This window comes from Equus asinus, chromosome 20, assembly GCF_041296235.1.
Source record: "Equus asinus isolate D_3611 breed Donkey chromosome 20, EquAss-T2T_v2, whole genome shotgun sequence".
NCBI classification, from domain to species: Eukaryota; Metazoa; Chordata; class Mammalia; order Perissodactyla; family Equidae; genus Equus; species Equus asinus.
This window is the reverse complement of record NC_091809.1, coordinates 91,599,421-91,619,283: the sequence shown is the minus strand read 5'-3', so window position 1 is coordinate 91,619,283 and position 19,863 is coordinate 91,599,421. Positions and strand designations below refer to the sequence as shown.

Sequence of the window (19,863 nt, the reverse complement as noted above, 5' to 3'; positions counted from 1 at the left end):
GAGATCACCAACTCCAGCCACAGGGCCCCTTCCTGTTCTTCCCACAAACCAAGCACACTCCTCCTTCAGGGTGTGTGCTGGACCGACCACCTCCTCTGCCTGGAATGTGCTTCTCCAGGTGTCCATGTGGCTCTCTCCCTAGCATCCTTCAGGTCTCATCCTATGAGGGAGGTCTGCCCTGACTACACAATCCGTATCCTGCTTTATTTCCCTTCATAGTATTTATCACCGCCTGAAATATTTTGTGTATTGGTTTGTTTATTATCCACACCCACACCCACACAAACGGAAACTAGAGAATAAGGGTTTAGGAAGTTTGCCTGTTTTCTTCACTGCTGCATCCCTAGCACCTAAAACCAGTGTCCACCAAGTTGTAGGCACTCAAATATTTTATGATGAACAAAATCAACAAAGTGAAGCAAAAAAAAACTAGGATGCAAAATTGTATAATTATATATTTGGTCTGAGCCTAATTATTTAAAATAGGGGCAGGATGGGGAAAAAAAAGGATAGAGAAAAAGGCCAAAATGTTAAACTTTTTTTACCTTTTCAAAGTTTCTAAAATTATCATTTATTTCTCTTATAGTCATAAAATGAAGTGAAATGAATAAAAGAAATAAGGTAAAATAGAAGGAAAAAAACAAACACACTGTAGCCTCTTAACTCTAGTGCTAACTCTGGTGCTCGAAAGTTCCAGAACCCTACCTGCCTCCTCTTCCATTCTACTACCAGTCTTGTCCAAAACCCTTCAAGCTTTTTTTTTTTTCCTGCTTTTTCTCCCCAAATCCCCCAATATATAGTTGTATATTTTAGTTGTGGGTCCTTCTAGTTGTATCATGTGGGATGCCGCCTCAACGTGGCCTGCCAAGTGGTGCCATGTCCACACGCAGGATCCAAACCAGCGAAACCCTGGGCTGCCCAAGCGGAGCGTGCGGACTAAACACTCAGCCATGGGGCCGGTCCCCACCCTGCAAGCTTTTTAAGGAGCTAGGATTGGGATGTTAGCCTTACTATTCTCCAAATCGTCAATCACAGTGTCTGATGCATACCAGATATTGATGCTTGACTGATGCAGGTGAGAGCTAACACAGCAAAGAGCCCCTACTTCAGCAAAAGTCCTCCCAGAAGAATGCTCAACTTTATGTCCTACCAAGGAATGCAAGTTTTCAGAACTGAAAATGTTCCTTTGACTATCATTCTCCGTGGGAAGTTTTGGAGTTCTTCCCTTCAAAGCAAAGGAGTCATCAAAGGCTTATTAGCCCATGTTACCAGCTCCAGGGGATTTGCAAGAGATCAGTCTACATCCAGCTCCAGATGATTTGGGCCTGATCCCATTAGTATCCACCCTTAGGCCTAAATTGCTCATGGTTCTGTTTTATTAGAAGGACACATCTTATCTCCCTTGTAAGACTCCTGGGCTCCTGAAGGACAGGGTCTCATTAATCAGCCTGGCCACAGAGCTTCCAGTGTATAGAAGCAAGAGCTCGGTGTCCATGATAAATAAATGAATGCATTCATGGCTCCCAAAAGCCAAGTCCAGAGTTAAACTGTGCCCCTAGCTGCTTTCTGCTTTGTCTCAGGAAGTCTTTTTAAAAACATATAGTAGGGGCCAGCCCCACGGCTGAGTGGTGAAGTTCGCACATTCTGCCTTGGCAGCCTGGGGTTCACGGGTTCAGATCCTGGGTGCAGACCTACACATCACTTATCAAGCCATGCTATGGTGGCATCCCACATAGAAGAAATAGAATGACTTACAACTAGGATGTACAACTATATACTGGGGCTTTGGGGAAAAACATATACTATGGGAGCAGGATAAATTCAACAGAGAAAACTCCTTGCACTTCCCTCCTATTTAGGGCAGCTACAGAATGGGAGCTAACTGGATAAGCTGGTTCCCACCAAAAAAGACCCACCTGTAATATGAGGGACTCCTTATCTCCTTCTAGACGTGCCAAGCGTTCCTGGTACGTTTCATTACTAGCAGCACCGTGGTGATTTACCTGGGACTAAAGGGAAGAAAAAAAATACACTTAAAAGGTTGGAAAAACATCTTACCAACTTCCAAATGAAGTATGCAATTTGTGAGGACGGTTTCACTGATTATATGTACAAAACCACCCACCTAAACAGGAAACCACAAGATTTCAAAACTACTACAAGGTGGACCAGACCAGATGCCATTGATAGGTGTGTCTTGAAAGTTGGCAAAACCACAAAACCACCCCCTGGATGACCTCACCCTTGGCCAGGAAGGTCTTGATGTAGCTTCAGAACCAGTGGTGCTTGACTTGACTGGACACGTTGGGTCTGGTTTAGCTGGAGGCACAACCTGCCAGAGGTACCAACAGCAATAAGGGTCTACTCTTTGAGAGACTGGGGAGCTGGTACCATTCACCAAGGATCTATGTGGGAACAACTCCTGCATAGATCTTGGTATCCCCTAACTCTCACGCCAGGGTTCTCCAGAACCAAGGCACACCTTACAGCACAGAGGCCTGTCAGAACATGGCTCACACATGGAGGGTAGGGGAGGCCACCTGCACAGCCCTTCAGCTACTCACTCGTCCCTTCCAGAAGTGGCCAATTCCACCCCCAGTAAGGGCTCTGGCAGCCAGGCTGGCATGCTGTGTTTCTGCAGAGCTAGAGCTGAGAGAAGCAAGCTGAGAAAGCTGAGATGAAACGTCTTGAGAAGAACCCAAACGACAGCCAGAGGGATCTCAAAGGGCTAAGCAGGGGGAAAACACAGGAAATGGAAAGTACCCAGAACTATGGAAAACAGAGGAAAAGGAGAAGATTTAAAATGGCAGGTAAGAGGCAGGATCTTATAACATGTCCTGAGCTGGAGACAGGAGCTGCTGTCACTTTCTGGGTGTGTCTGACCTGGTTGCAGGCATGGAGAAGGGAGGTAGCTGCTAATAGAACTGAGCTGGCCCAACACTACCAACACTCCCTTCTTCCATGCTAAATGGAATGCCCACCATAGACCATCCAGGGACCTGGCAGTCTGAAAAAGTAGACCTTACTGCTAAATGGGGAAGTGACAATCATAATAATCTGAGCTAGTCCAGGGAAACTGATGTTTCAATGTTCATGAAGCAGGTATCTTCCACTCCAAAGGAAAGTCATGATTGTGCAAACAAGGGGGTCAGAGAGGAGCCCAAGCACAGGGGCCCAAGGGTGGTCCCCTTCTCCTGAGTCCATTCCCCACATTCCAACATTTAAGATAGGCTTTCCAACCCCTCCCTATTAAGAAAGGGCACCTCCTTCCTTCCCTTGTCTCACCTCCTCCCCAGTATACTGCCCAGGTGAGGGCGGGTGGCAGAGCCAGTCTTTGTCCCAGCATTCTCCATCCAAACCTGGAGTCTCACTTGTGAGAGAAGCACTGGCTGTTTGTTGAAGGTGCAGGGGGAGGGTGAGCACAATGGCCATTTCCCAGGGTGGCTGTGCCAGGCACAAGCTAGATAGGACACAGCACCTTGCCATACCACTGCCTTTTAATCAAGCCTCTCTCCAGTCTGCATCTTGTTCATTGTTATGGAAGCTCTTTCATACCATAGACAAAGGCCTTAACAATCACAGATGGCTCTTTGTGTTGATGGCAGTTTATAGTTGTTACATTAATTAATATTCCAGTCCTCCCATGGTCAAACTCTGATTAGTATGCGAGGATATAATTATAACCTACATTTTCTCAGAACCTGACAAGAAAAGAGAAGAAAATAATTCTTCTGACCAAAACCTCACGAGGGTGATTTTCAGGGGATAAAGAAGATAGAAAAGGACTCAGGCACCCATGTGAAGCTCTGCATGTCCAAACCCAGTGCCAGAGTCAGCATGTGCATGTGGCACTCAGCACTGGCAGCTGCCACTTCTGCCAGTGAAGCTGAAGAAGAGAAGATTAAAGGGAAAACTCCTTCCACAGGACTCCAGAAAGCCACCACACCAACTGTGCCTCAGTCAAGGAGTGCAGTGTGCTCCTCATTATAATAAAAGATCTACCCACACAACCACCCAGAGAGGTGGCTACTTTTACTAGTTGACCAAAAAAACCCACAAAACTCCAGTAAGAAAGTAAGTTGACATCATAAGCTCAGTTAATACACAAAATGCATGCCATTGAGTCTATAACACATACTAGAAGTAGACTGCAAAATCTGGATCCCCTCTAGCAGCCAATGGAAAAAGGGAAGCACAGTGAGGGAAAAGATGCAGAGATCAGTATGGCAAAATCAATTGCTTGCCTAGGAGAAGCAGAACTCTTCCTATGGAGGGGAAGAACTTCCGTTGTTTTCACAGACTCTGTGTAACAGGATAAACAACATCCATGATGATATCCTCACAGTAAACAGAGCCCAGTAGAACTCACTGCTTTCCTGTGATGCCCTCAAAGTAGGTCAAAGGCTAATGGAGAACCAGAGCCAAGGGCCAAAGCAATTCTATGGAGACCAACTCAATGTGGTCCCAGCACAGTGCTGTAAATACACAGCAAGCACTTATGTAGCACTCACATGTGCCAGGCACTATTTAGAGCACTTCACATGCATTAACTCATTTAATCTTTCCCACAATCCCATTAGATGGGTACTATTTTTATTACCATTTTACAGATAAAGGAACTGAGGCACAAAGTGTATGAACAAGGTACAAATGGATAATTTGCGCAAGTTTTGTTGTTAATGCCGAGTCGATTCTGACTCCCAGTGATCCTGTGTATAGCAGCTCAGAACCCTGCCCAGCATTTTTGTACCATCCTCTCACCATCTGGCACTGTATGAGACAATGCTCCGCTGTCATTCATAGGGCTTTCATGGCCATTTTTTTTCAGAAGTGTCCAGGTCCTTCTTCCTAGTCTGTCTTAGTCTGGAAATTCTGCTGAAACCTGCCCACCATGAGGGACCCCACTGGTATTTGAAATACTGGTGGGATAGCTTTCAGCATCACGGCAACACACAGCCACCACAGTATGACAGCCGACAGACAGGTGGTGTGGTTCCCTCACCGGGAAGGGAGCCAAGGCCGCAGCAGTGAGAGCACCAAATATTAACCACTAGACCACCTTGCCCAAGTTACTGTGTACTAAATTAGTAAACTCTGTGTTGTTATAACTTAATTGAGGAGCAGATCAGTACAAATTTTGTTTTATATATTGGGATTGTATGAAAATTCACTTAAAATAAGGTTTGAAACCGCTGTCTGAACCTCAGTGTCCATTAACAGAGGAGTGGCTAAATAAACTACGGTTCATCAATACTATGGACAATTTGTAGCATTTTAAAACATGGGGTAGATATTTATGGACCATCACAGAAATAATAGGCATCCTGGATAGTGATAACAGCCAGATCCAAAGAATCATACAGGGTGATAACAGAAAACAAAACTCTACAACTCCATAGGTATTGATAAAAGTATGAGAATAAATAGATCCAGTGTCTGGAAGGTTACATAACAACACTTACCAGTGCTCTCTTCTGGGGAAATGTCTGGGCTACAAAAAGTTGTGGGTGGGAGGTTTGGTCAAGGTGAGCTTTTACTTTAACCATAATATTTGAGCTACTTATAAAAACATTTTCCTAAATAATTAAAATACATTTTAAAATCTAGAAGCACTGAGTTCCTAGAACAGTGGTTCCTTGTACATTTCCCTCCCACAACAGACTTGAGGACACCTCCTCTCCCAGCAGTCACACTGGCCCACATAACAGTGATGCTCATGGCAGAAAGGGTCCTTCTCTTTCCCCAAATCACTGTTGTAGAATAACAAAGCATCTTCCTCTCAGTCTACCAAAATCACTGTTGTCCTCTAGCAAGCTTTTGAAAGGTATTACACGGCAGTGAAATGAAGATAATGTCCCAGACAGAAGTCTGCAGTATCACCATCCTTTGCTTTTGGTGAAGTGTAGAGTCGTATGTTTTTACAATCTAGATAAGATTGACATCTTCTCAAGAAAACTGCAGTCCCTTAGCAGGGGACTGACCAGGATAAAATGTCACCTCCACTTGGAGAAGAACCCGAAAGCATCTGTGAACAGGGTCAAGAAGAATATTTTAGAATCATCATGCTGAATGCCAACATTCATCAGCCAAAGGTGAGGGTTTGGGTGAAAAAATGTATTCTCCTTATTCCAGTAATTGGGCAACAGGTTCAAATGACTTGCCAATGTCATTCTTGGATTATAAAATGGCTGTATCATCAGGGCATAAAAGGCCACATGGTTATGAAAATGTCATTCCAATTATGTAGAAATGTGTCTAAAAAGAGAGTTGGGACACAGCTCTGTTCTGTCTTACTTTAAAAAAGAGCTTGTTCTGTCAGAAGGTACACCTGTTTCCATAATCCTAAGAATGGAATTGTAATAGAAGGCTTTGATGCATGATGAGATCATACATCAGGATGCCTGAGTGATTCAGGTTTGACAATCTCTGAAAAGTCTTATCCATCTTCTCTACTAGGTAAATCAGTGAGAGCGGTTGCCCAGCTCTCCACGCATGAAGTCAGAGTGAGAGAACCACGCCAGCTTCTGCTGAGGAAAAGGAGGTCAAATGCAATTATGAAGGATGCTAAATTTCTATTCCTCCCCATTCTGGAATGGCAAGTGAATTTAAAGGAGACTTCTACCCTATGAAGCATGCTCATCCTATTGATGACTATAAATAAGAAAGAGGTCCTCTTTACTCAACTAATGATGTTAGCCCCTAGGCTAGACCTGTCCAATGGACTAATGATGTGCTATGGTATGATATACGTAGATTTGGTCAAACTTTCTCCTCTTCTATTTTGATGGTTATTTCTACAAATGTGACAGGAGCAAAATGAATCTTCTCATCCAAACTATCCTTAGTCAGAGCTGTTCCTGAATCTGTAATTCAGGTTAGTTACCTGGTATATTATGAGGGACCAAGCGATCTGTGTACTCTGTGGAGATAAAATGGCAACTACAGATTGCCATTTCCATGTCCTCTTGCATCTGGAAGAATTCCACAGTGAAACGTACTCCTTCTCTTGTATCACAGAACCAAAGCAGGATGGGGAGTTCTTCTTGTATATATATCATAACTCAGAAATTTTACCCAAGATTACTGAAGCCAAACCAACTTTGCTCCATCAAAGCTTTGCTCTCAAGAGGCTGGGCAAAGTCTTGGATGCAGTAATCCATCCTCTAAGACCCAGATCTCTTGCAGGCAAATATAAAACACAGCCCAGAATTGTGAGATCAAAGTCTTCCCCAAGCCTTGAGAGTGATGTTGCTGGGAATCCTCAGGAACAGAGACAACACAGCACCTTGACCCTTACAGGTTATGGATCTGTTTCTAGAAGACCCAAAATGCTATTGCTACTGGTGCTCAGCAGGCCTAATATACAGCTCCAGCAATCAACAGCCTAAGGTGGGACTACTTTCTTAGCCATCCCTAAGTGGAAGAGAGAAGCTTCAGGATGACGTAGCAACCACGCAGCGTGTTCCATGGTTGGGGGTCATGGAGTTGGTCATGATAGTTAATCAGCCTCAGAAATTAGGAGGGCAGTGAGAGGATGGGGACAGGACTGTGTGTGTCCAGGAAGGACAGGACTGACCAAAAAGATTGCAGCATGGATAGTGTCTCTACATAAAGGTCAGTTTAGGCTATCTAAGGACACCAGCCAATCTAAACTGAGTCCTGCCCCTACCTCTCCCACAGGTCAGTGAATAAGGAGTTTACTCTTGGTAAGTTCCTCATGCACAAAGAGCTGGATGCTAGCAGATTCAAGAAGTAAAGTAGGTTTTCAATATCTTGGGGAACATTGCATTTTAATGAGGGATGAGATTATTAGGGGATACTTAAGGCTGAGAAAAGAAACTTTATCACTATTTTTTAAAAAACTCAGACTAGGTTTTAACTTTTTACCCTTGCTCTCTTGCTAAGGAAAGGGAATGGAGAATACCAATACAGACAGAGAATTTTCCTGAACCCTGGAATCTATTGTCTAACTGTCCAGAATAGACTGGGATCATCACCTTTACTATAACCATGTGGCACAAGTGAGGGCTGCCATCTTCTTAGAGATATTCTCACCCCTCCCAGCCACCTGATCAAAGCCTTGATGGCTGGAATCCTTCCTCTCAATTTTTAAACTTAGGAACATAAAATGGTAATGGTTATGCTAGGAGGTTCTGATGTTGTCAGTGACCATGTCCTCTTCCTTGTAGAGGAAGTTGGTTTGCAGCAGGAGTTAGCTATGAAGCCAATATGCATAGAAACACAAATGAAAGCCAAGAAATAGAGACACTGGTAGCATTCTCATCCCTGGTTCATGCTCTCTAAAAGTAGCAATATATCCCTGCCCTTCTTATTGGTCCCCTCTTGGCCTGCACAGGTTTAAATGGAGTTTCTGTTACTTGCAACCAAAGCCCTGGCTAAAGCATTTGTCTCAAAGGGTGATCAATCGACTAAAATTTACTCCTTTGGAAACAGACTTACCAGAAAGAACTCCCTGCTATTTGGATGTAGTACTGAATTACAAAGGAATTCTGCTTACTGTTGCTTGATTTGCTTGAACTGACAATTTTTAAGACAGAATTGTCAGTTCTGAGCCAACCATATTTAAAACCAGGATTATCAAGGGCGAATGGGGATATCCTTTGTGACCTAGGGTGTGTCTGTGTGGGATGTACTGGGATAAAAAAGGCACACTATCTCCTTTGTGTGTGGAATGGATGGCTTTCTATCCACCACCTGTTGGCCTCCATTCTTATTTCACACATACAGCAAGAAGGTTAAGACAGGGAATGATAGAAGATGCAAGAAGCCCATGGGCATCAACTAGGGGTGTGTGTGCAGGGGGGATAAAGAAAAATAAGTTAAGACACAATAAAATAAATAGGAAGCTGAAGTAGGGCTAAAAGATGTAAGGGTGAATGGGACATGAATACATAAAGGATAATAAGAACATGAAAACAAACTACCGTTTAAGAAGTTATGTTGAAAGAATAACATGTCCTACAGAGCTGTACAAATGCCAGGCCTGGGAGCTGAGAGGCCGGAAGCTGCAGGTTCCCTTTTCCCATCCTTTGCCCAGCTGGACCTCAAGGCAGCAGATCCCTGGGGACTTTGTTGAAGGGCTTCCATATTCATGTACAGAATTCCTACAGCCTCCTCCTCTGCAAGGCACCACGCTCGCTGGAGAATGAGAACGCGGAATGATTAGGAGGCGGGGCTGCACTAACCAGGAGCCATCTCAGGTAGGCCACCTCAGCTGGGGCTTCACATGCTTTAAATAGAGAAAATTATACCTCACAGAGAGACACAGAGGGTCAGTCAGGTAATTAAACTCAAAAACGTGTGGGAATAAAGGTGCAGGAAGCTCTTTATAGCAGGATGCTCTAACATTTCCTCTGTGTGATATAAACAGTTTTTGAATGATTGTGGAAATACGGAAATCATTTAAATGGCTTTGTTTAAGCTAAAAGACCAAATCACAGTTAGAAGCTGTTCATCCCTTGTACTGACAGTTTTAATTAAGTCATTCTTTTTGTGCAAGAGAACAAAAAGAAGCAACGTTTCTGATCAGGACACCTATGAAGCATCTGTGAAGATCTGTACAAATAACCCAAGGGAACGATACCAAAATACTTTCAGGCTGGAAAGAAAAAAAATGTCTGAGCGACACATCGAACCCACTGTTAGCTAAGAGCCCTGGAATCAGGCCTGTGGCACAAACAGCTGAGGACGTGTTCGCTTTTCCATTGTCCCTGAAAAGATGCCATGTTTTGAGTCACATCTAAATGGCCACAATTTTTTCCTCCTTACGAGCATTTTCCTACGTACTATAAGTACTATGTGCTACAAACATGTTCATTATGAGCACAGAGAGACTTTCAATAGCTAGTAATGACCAATCATAAAAAGCTGAATTTTCATTTTTGTTCCAATCTGGAACTCAGGTCAACTTTAGGTTAAACATGAGCCTTCCTGCCAAATCACCCGGGCAGCCTCCTCAGAGCCATCACTCTCTGACTCTAGTGGCTGGTCAGATTCCACGATGCCTGCTCACTCTTGGCCTGGCCCCTCCATTGTAGCTTGGCCAAGAGACAGTCATATTAGGTCTCCACAGAGTTCTGGATGCTGTCAGCACTTGATGCCATGACTAGGGGCCATGGAGAATCCCCAGGAGTATGACTCCTTCACCGCCTGGCCAGCATGTGCCAAGAGAACACGGCCTCCACATACACTCTGGAACACTCTTAGGGATGCTGGGTGAGGGCAATTCTGCAGCATTCCCTGGCTGGCATATCCCGGGAGACCTCGTCAGCATTGTACTTCACTGAACACAGGGAAAGAACTGATTCCAGAACAGTCAAGAGGGGCAGATGACATGGGGGTGTCATTTGGTATGCAAGCATGGAGTGTGAGAAAAACCTAAGACAGTCAGCTTCCCAGTGTGACAGCTCTAGCCATCATGTTATTCAGAGCCAAGAGCTGCTTCTCAGAACTCCTACCTCGGGGTCCTCAAAACACAGCTGCTCTCCTTTTTCTGATATCGAGGTCTGCAGGCTTCACCAGGTAGAGTCACATTTCCTTCAGTGCTTCTAATAAGCTATGGATTCCAGTTCCCTCAGGATCTTGGCCACAGTATAAACACTGTCCCAACTGATCAGATCATGTTAAATTATATGATGGCTCCTCGCCTGTAAATACACTGAGATTTTGAACACAACACAGTGGATAAGCCTTGGCCCTGAATAAGTCTTGTGATGGTTCCCTCTTCTTTAGTCACTAAAAACATAGATGACATGTGTTTCAGCTAAAAAAGAAAACAAAAGAAAATATGTAGTATTTCCAGGCTGCCTGGTCAAGGGATCTTATCAAATCCAAAAAACCAATTTCAAGTGAGCCATGGCTTCCGGGCACAGGGGAGATGTCAAAGTCACTAAGATTATACTTTAAGTTCAAAAGCGCCACTCACATACCAAGCTTTTTAGAAACCTAGAAAATGTAGACCTTAAAAATAAGAGGACCAAGCAGTAGGAGTGCTTATAAATAGAAAAACCTTCACTAGATTCTTTGGTTAAGGAGTTTAAGGGCTTTCCAGCAGTTATTATAAAACCAGTTGTTCCCGGAACCAGTTCCACTTTTTCTAGGAGAGGAATAGTCAAGCTAATCTACTATTTTTGGCACAGAGTTAAAGAAGTTTCTTCCAAATGCAGAGTAGAGTGCAATCAGATCCTTAGCTACCAGGAGTCCAACAAGAGATCCTATCCTGACCTTGACCTCCTTTTGCCCTCCACCTCTTGGTTTCAAGTATATATAAGGGGAAGTGAGGTTGCCATTATCAAATTATCTAAATGTCCACCTTTAGGGAAGAGCAAAGCAAAGTTCATAAATAGCAAATGAAACAGCTTAGTTGAACAGTGTTCATGTAATCACACTTCATTCATCTATTCAATGACTCAATTCTTGAACACCTACTAGGTACCACTCTCTGTGCTAAGTGAATGATTTAGTCCCTGCTCTCAAAAAGCTCTGCAGTCTTACAATGAGATGTGATATGCATTGTCATAGAATTGTATATAAGCCAGCAGCAGTGGCATAGGGGAGGGACAAACGGACTACACCATAAAGGGAGAGGAGAAGCTTTTTAGTAGAGTCACCACTTGAATGATTGAGTCTTGAAAGCTATGAAAGTATTCCCCCAGGAGAAGGGGGGAATAGCATCTTTGGAACGAGTCTTCCCAATACAGATAGTCTATCCATGAAGCCACATCACTATCCTTCAGACATTCTGATTTCCTAGAACTAACACAGAAAATAAAGGATACCTTGAAGACAGTCTATCTATAAGCTCTCCAACCGAGGAGCTGGTGTGATGCACATGAGGGCTCCTGAGTCATCACCCTGGGGAGCAGGATTTGAAGTGAGAGAAATGCATTTGATTTACCAAGATCTTGCTCCAAAATTACAGCCTTGGATAACCTTTGTCCCTGCTAAATTCTCTTGATCAGGTGGCTGGATGCATAAGGGACCTACAGCCCTGGGCTATAGGAGAAGTAGGTATTTGAAGTGTGCTGGTAGCTTGTGAAAGGATGATATTAAAGCCAGGAGGAGAGTAAAAGCAGGAGGCTCTTTGAGGGATGCTTTTTCCTCATCTTGCCAACTTCAATAGACACATTGACTCATTATTGTTAAAAACACCTTCGGAGACAGAGGGGCAGCATCAGGTGCTGGGGTTGAGGGTGGAGGGGGAGCTGAGACTGTTTTAGTTCACCTGAAGGCATCAGAAGTAAACTGACCAGTTTCTCTTGGACTGCCTAGACCGTCTCTCTGAGGAGTCAACAATCAAATAGGGATGAGAGAAAGATTCATAGGTGGAAAATATGGGATTAGGTGAGGGCCAAAAGGAGGAGCTGGTCCTATGGTCACAACAGTGCCATTAACCCTACAAGATTCCCAAATGGGAATGAATTCCAACAAAAATGGACGGGAAAGGTTGCTTGGGAACTAGAGGCAGTAAGAACAACATTATAGAATGAATTTGAAAGCTGCCCTTTAGGGACAAAGCCAGCATGCAGCAGGTTTGGGAGTGACTAGGAAGGAGTAGAGATGGTAAGTTTTTAGCCTGCTCTTTCAAGATTCCTGATGGTGAAAGGAAGGTAAGTTATAAGGCAGCATGGAGAGGCAAGTACAGGATCAAAGATAGTTTTGATTTGTTTTTTCCTAGGAATTGAGAAGAAGTATTTTCTGCCAAAGACAAGGGAGAAGTGGGCAGGGCAGAGTTGACAGAAGAAACAGAGGAACAAGAGGAGGTGGAAGAGGATGGGGTCAGGAGGACAGGATACTGGGATAGCCTTGGCCAAGAGAAAGGATCCTGGCCCATGAAACAGAAGGAAGTTGAAAAATGATGGCTATGAACAGTTACATTTTGTGGTGAAGGGGAGGGAAGATGAGGGATTCATCTATTTGTGGCTATTTTTTTTCAATGAAGTAGGCAGTGACAATAGTTGAGAGGGATGTAAGTCTGGGGACAAATGGAAAGGTGTGAAAGAGCTGCTACAGAGAATGGGAGAGGAAAGAATGCAGGGACGAGTCAAGGGATCCCCAAGCACTGTTGCCAGCCCTCAGAACTACCAACGGCTGTGCTGCTCTGGAGGATCCACAACCTGGTCAGCAAATGACCCTGGTATAATGCCACTTTGTTAAACCCTGCTGGGAAAGAGGCCTGAAGACCTCTCCAAGGAGCTGGCAGACAGGAGTCACAGGTGCTAGAGGTCAGAGATGACAAAATTCTACTTCCTAAATTATAATGGGGAATATGATGGGTGGGCATGTTGAGTGCATTGGCTAAAAACGGGAGTTACCTATAGGAAATTACGGACAGCTAAAAGCCTTGAGTAACCATACCCACTGTCATTCTCCTCGTGGTCTTAAAAAATCTCTCTGCCCAGAATCCAAGGTTGGGCACATGGCTCTCAAGTAACCAGAGGCTGTTAGTTGTGGTCGAGGTCATCATAACACTAACTAACACTAACATAACTAACACTTATGGTGCATTTTCTAAGCACTTTACATATATTGAATTATTTATCCATATTTTATAGTCAAGGAAATTGAACTCCAGGGAGGTTAAATCAATTGTCCAAGGTCACATGGAGCTTGATATGAACCCAGGGAGTTGGATCCAGGATTTGTGCTCTAAGCCAGCAGGAACAGCTTTCACAGAAGCTGCTGCCTACTTCTCTAGCTTTCACTGCAGTCCGACTTGAAGGCAAGGCAAGTCAATATCTGTAGCTGGGATGCCTGTGTGTCTATTTGTCATTGCAGCTCTTCTGGCCCAAGTGGCCAACCTACTGGACCAACCATTTGAGCACCAGATGACACAGAATAAAGTCTCACATTAGCAGCTTGAGTTAATTTCACATTCTACTGCAGAACCCAAGCCAATTGCATGGAGGATCCATGGTGATTCTATTTTCTCTGTGACTTTGGGTTGCAATTTGGCTTAAACACTGAGAGTGCTAGAAGCCAGCAGTAGTGTGAAGATGCTGACAGTGCTGGGATTTCTGTTCCTGAGAAAATAAACTCCAGCTCGGAGGGCATGGGTGGGCCCCACAGACCCTGCCTGGAACTATTTTTAGAGACTCTTTCCCGACCATGTGGGTTGGATCCACTGATCTCAAAGCAGGGCAGGGGTGAGCTGTTTGTGAGTTAGTCAGGAACCAAACAGCTGAGAGGCAAAGACCTTCTGGATGTCTGTGACAGAAGATTACCTTGTCCCTGGGCTTTGTCTGTTGGGGAAGGAGCTGGAGGACCAGCCCTGGTCAGCCTTCACTCTTAGCCACAGCCAAGCTGGCCAGAACCAGCAGCCACAGGAGCCTCTGGTTACTCACGGTGGACCAGGTCACAGCTGCCTCTTCTAGATCTTTGGTTTGAGACCTTGACCTAGAACATGGAAAGGGGCCTAGAGGTGAAGGAATGAATGGCCTGAGATGCATTGCTAGGAGAAAACCAAACTGGTCCCACCTGTTCCTTTTCAATTTTCCCTTCCTGTAATGGCCAGTAGCAGTTAACATTCACTGAATGTTCCCTGTGTGTGTGGTACTACACTAAGCATTTTACATACATCGTCTTACTTGATCCTCACAAAACCTATATGTGGCAGGCACCATTATTCCTTATTTTACAGACGAAGAAGTCCAGGGTTTGAGGTAATCTACCTAAGATCACATAGCTAGTAAGTGCGGCAAAACCAAGATTCCAACCCTGGCCTTATCTCAAACTGCATGTTCTTAATTATAATAGCACATAGTATCCAATCTCCCAAAGGCCACAGAACAAGGTCTCTTTTCTGTGCAAATGCTTCCCCTCTAGCTCTGTGCCTCCTTGGCTATAGGCATCGCCCTCATTGCCCCCAAATTCAAAGACTCTGTCTTGCTCTGAGGCATTGCCCTCTTGGACCAGTCAAAGGGTAAAGGCTCCTGGCCTGTGTGCCAGGTCACACCTCATCCAGGCACCTCTTCTTCTAGAACCACCCCTGCCCGGGAAAATGAAGGAGACAGTGATTCCACTTTCACAAGCCTGGGCTGAGAGAAACCTGCTCTCTAGGCCACCTTGGCTTGAGGAAGCATTTGAGAAGGGGTGGGTGAGCGGGGTGGACAGGAAATCCTGAAGACCCAGGCTGCAGGAGCCCACTACAGAGATGACGACTGGAGAAAGGAGGGCCTTGATGGAGTCAGCTGAGTGGGTGGGAATTAGGGAGAAGGAGGACATTGGGGAACAAGCTCAGAAAAGGGAGGGGGTATACTTGGGAGGTCAAAGTAGATATAAATGAGTAAACGATGAAATTAAACAGCTAAGTGTTCAGGGGGTTGCAAAAGGTCTCAAAGGCCGGCAGGTGGAAGAGCCTGGGTTTTATCTTCCAGACTAAGGGCAGGGGCTGGGGGCTTATGATCAGGGTCGCAAGAGAAAAGGGATTTCTTTTTTGAAGAAGATTTTAAAAAGAAGAATCTGGCAGGAGTGTTTCGGGCAGAGAATAGGAAAGATTCTGATTATACTGCCTAGGACATATCTGATACTTTGTGCTTTGTTTTCTTTTAATGCTCCTTAAAATTCTAAAAGTAGAAGAAAAATATTTGTTTTGCTATGACTCATCCTGGAGGGGGGTGGGGGGGGGGCGGGGTCTGAAGTCTCCTTGCTCAGAGCTTCCCTCAGCAGACTTCCAACTGTCCAAAGGAGCCAGAGCTCACAGCCTGGGTCTTGGGACAGAAAGAGCCTTCTTACATTGCATCACAGGCAGAGTCAGTCCCCGCACAGACAGAACTTCTGCACAAGGTACAGAGTTACATTTGCCCCAGTGGCTGGGACACGGCACAAACGATCCCAGGCACATCTCAGCTGGAAGACCACCTCGTTAAAAAGCTTCATTTTGGATACAGGAAAATTAAGACTAAGTGATGGGAAACGCAGTTCTTACCTATATCCCCACAGTATCTCCTCAATGAAACTTTTTAAACGCTTAAGATGATGGATGGAAACTTCTGCCAGAATGTCTGGTCACCTCAGCGTGCTGTCTCGGAGCTGCGATGCCCCATTCCAAAGCTGAGCAGGGGCTGAGCACAGACAGGATTTCTGCTGGGTTCTAAACCAATAATTGCCTACCTATTTGGCAGAAGATATGAGGAAAGAGAACTGGACTGGGAGAGAGAGAACAGGTTCAAGATCAGGCTGCACCGCTAATAGCTGTAAGACTAATAACCATGAGCTTCTTAGCCTCTCCCGGGCTTTGTTAAAGGAGGAGTTTGTGCTAGTTGATCCCGACAAGCCCTCAACCTCTCTACCTTTGTTCAGCTGCCTCACTTTTTACAACACAGCTTCCCACACACCACATCACAGCTACAGTAATTTTCTTAAAATACAAATTGGATCTCCCAACATATCCCATGTCACTTCCCTGCTACAAGTCCCCCTTATACAAACCACATTCCCAGAAACCCTTTACCACAGCCTTTGCTGTCCTGTGTGATCTGGCATCCGCCTGCGTCTCCCCTCCGTCACTGAGCTCAGCCACACTGGCATTCTCTTAGTCTTGAAACTGCATGGCTCCCTGTTGCTTTAGGACCTTTGCACATACTATCCCCTTTGTCTGGAATGTTCTTCACCTCACTCACTCCTACTTCTCTTTCAGATTTCAGTCAAGTGTTACTTCCTCAAAGAATGCTCCCTGACCGCTCCTTCTCAATCTTCAATAGCCCTCGTGGGCCTTCCGTTCTTCCTCTCTGCACTTAGCAATTTGTAATTTCGAGTCTATTTACTGGGACTGTTTAACCTTCATCTCCTGCAATAGATGGGAGATGCCCAAGAGCAGACACTGGTTCTACTTTGCTCACCACTGGACACCTAGTACCCAGAACTCAATAAATACTTGCTGAATGAGCGCTGCACAGGGCACACACAAAAGCCAGCAGGCCCAGTGTTTGGTTATCGCGGTTGGGGACGTCCAGAGCTGGACACTTCCTGTCTCTCTTGTTCTTCCCCAGTTACAATGTCAAACCTCTTATCTGTCAGCTGCTTGTGCCCTTCCTGCCTCTGAAAAACATTCAGCCTCAGTGTGAAAATAGATGGAGACCCATCAGAGCCAGTTTAAAGACGGTCACAGAAGAGGAAGGAGCCTGAGTTCTGTGGGTACAGATGCTACTCCAGAGCCCAACATGCTTTCATCGCTTGCTCACACCACACGCTCATGCTCATCCCCTAAAGGGGCACGAGGAACTTGCAACCTAAACCCCCAGCCTCAGAGCCTTCAGAAGAGAACTCCCCGAGAGCCTTCCCCTGGAGACAGAAGCTCTTTCAGCTGACAGCCAACCACTGTCCACACTGGATAACATCAGGACAGAGAATCAGCTCAACAACTTCCGAATTCAGTGCATTTGAATGGCAGCAGCTTCCTCTCTGTGTCCTCAAATTGAAAAGCAGGGGACACCTTGTTCTGGTCACGGTGCTTGGAGCCTCCAACGGTTTAAGTGCCAAAGCTAAAATAACTAACTTTCCTCACTCCATTCTTGCCTTTCTGTACAGAGGCTCATTCAGCAGAATATCAGAGGAGAAACAAAGACAGCTGACTGTTTTCTCCCCAGTGTCTATAATTAGATTCTCATGGAGAACTTGGCCACAACAGGGCTTTGCCGGACAAATACCTCCCCCCACGTCACCTCCCCACAAAGTGTCTCACCCCTCACTCATCTCCACGGAGACCCAGACAAAGCAGCCAGTCACTTACCCTCTTCAGCCACGCAAAATGCTTGTAAACGTCAATGTCCCCATCCATGCTGGGCACCCATGTCAGCAGTTAGATTCCTTGGTTGAAAAAGCCCTTTTTCTGGCTCGAGACCAAACTCTCTCCTCTTCCTTGCCTCTGCCCCCTCCGCCTCAGAACGTCAAGCTGTGTTCAAATTTCCCCACTTCCCTGGCCTGCGTCCTTCAGCCTTTCCCTAAACAGTTTCAGATACACAGCAGCTCAGACCAGCCTGTGCTGCTCCAGTATCCTCCCCCACCGCCCCCACAGGCACACACGGGCACCAGCTCTGGGATTCAGAGTCTGCGGAGCAATCAGACCCAGCAAAAAGGTAGGAAAAAAAGAGACTTGGACAGGAGTTGTAAACACACCACACACACACACACACACACACACACACACAGAGGAACATTCTTTTCGGTGATAATACCAGAGGCTGCCAGAGGGAAACAGTCTTGAAGAAAATTCCTCGTCTGGCTTCCCCTTTCTGGAGTGGCTGGAACTCATTACCAAGAGACCCCGATTTCCTGTCTCTGCTCCATTCTGCATTTACTCACAGGCTCCCAGCTGCTCTCAGTTTATTTGGGACTGGGGAGAAGACTAAAAATAAGCGCTGCTCTTGGAGGAGCCGCTGGTTCCCACACATAGCCTGACCCCCACCCCGAAGCCCACGCCTACCCCTTTTCCAGGCCGGCGTCAGGCTGTGCCCTGAGGAAAGCCTGTTGTTTCCAAAACGGAACAGACTCGGAACCAGCTCCAGTCTGGGTTCTTGTCACTGCTGGGGGTTTGTCGTCCTTGGCGCTGGTGGCATTATCCCCAGAGACAGACTGCCGCAACCTCGGAGACCTCTGCCACTCGCCCACAAGGGGGAGTCTGGCTCAGAGCTGCTGTAAGCCACCACCACAGGGCTTCCTGGGGCCGCACTCTGTGCCGTGATGGGGTACAGCTTCTATCAAGTCCCAGACCTGCCTCGCTGGCTGTCCCCTACTCCAGACCAGCTGCTTCACAAGCCAGGAAGAGGGAAAGGGTACGGCCACTTCATGTGTGTGTGTCCCTGAGACTTAAGGAGAGCTCCAAGCAGGAGCCTTGGGAAGGCAGTAGCTGGCAGACAGGGAGCTGTGTCTGTTTTCCTTTTGGCAGGTCACATGCGGGCTTTCCAGGGTGGCCTCACCAGCACTTCCCAGATGCTGCCCCCTACCTCTTTTGTGAGCTCCCCTAAAAACAGTGTTTCTCCCTTGCCCAGCCCTTAACATGCGGCCTTTGGCTATGAGTGATTATGAAAGCGATCTTTGATGTGGGCGCAGTGGGAACTGTGGTTACATGCAAGGGTTCTGAGCTCTGCTGCCATAAATGACTTGCAGACGCACATCTTGTGATTGTGTGGGCCTTCCCAGTGCCCTTGGGGGTCACCAGGAACTCCCAGCCTGAAGAGAAGGCTGTCAGCATACCCCTCGGCAAGGCATCAACATCTACCACCATGGCCCAGAAGTATGGCCGGCCGAGAGACAGCAGAAACACGTCTGGCAGCACAGTCCCTGACAGGCTGGCCTGGCTAGCCCACAGAGATCACAGAGGCAGCAGGAGGAGAGCTCCGGCTAACAGCTGGCATGAAAGGAGGAGTAAATTCCCAGAGACACACCCAGATCAGAGGCCAGAAAGGAACCGCAAGCTCTGTTGCACATGCCCTGAGCTCTAGACCCTTCTTCCCACCTCTGGCCCAGCTCCACCCAGCCAGGGTTCCCTCCCCAGAACTATGATAGGATATGTTCACGGAGAATACCTCTGAGGTTGCAGGAGTAGGTGGGCCTTTTTAGTTTCTTCTGTCTAAAAGCCTGGGAAAGTCAAATGAAGAATTCATTCGGTCAATACACATTTGCCCAACATCCAAGGCAAATGAAACTGACTTCCTGTCCCAGGCAAACAAAGAATTACCACGTGGTATGTGGTAAAGGTGTTTCTGGGGCTCCAGGGAGAAGAGGCAGGAGAGCTGACTTGGGAGCTGGACTGGGAGAGGTGGGGCACAGTCCCAGCCACTGCTCCCCTTGGAGGGGGCTCAGTACCCTCTGGTAGGTTCCAGTGCTAGAGAAGGAAAGAGGTGA

General features: G+C 46.1%; 1 protein-coding gene across 39 annotated transcripts in view; it reads right to left on the bottom strand.

Annotated features, from left to right (window-relative positions):
• Window positions 1-19,863, bottom strand: part of PPFIBP2 (PPFIA binding protein 2) — a 147,587-nt gene that overhangs the window by 72,524 nt on the left and 55,200 nt on the right. For 17 of the 39 annotated variants that reach the window (XR_011495869.1, XR_011495870.1, XM_070490964.1 and 14 more), the window contains 2 exons: window positions 2,243-2,332; window positions 1,917-2,009 (listed from right to left, as the gene is read on the bottom strand). Coding sequence is in view for 29 of the 39 variants with exons in the window: in XM_070490964.1 (XP_070347065.1) it covers window positions 1,917-2,009; window positions 2,243-2,332 (183 nt within the window). In the remaining 10 variants the exon portion in view is untranslated. Of the gene's footprint in view, window positions 1-1,916; window positions 2,010-2,242; window positions 2,333-14,243; window positions 14,416-15,946; window positions 16,058-17,749; window positions 18,163-18,194; window positions 18,340-18,442; window positions 18,614-19,863 lie in introns of those variants that run through there. The other 22 variants (XM_014861211.3, XM_014861213.3, XM_014861214.3 and 19 more) reach the window with 9 other exon arrangements.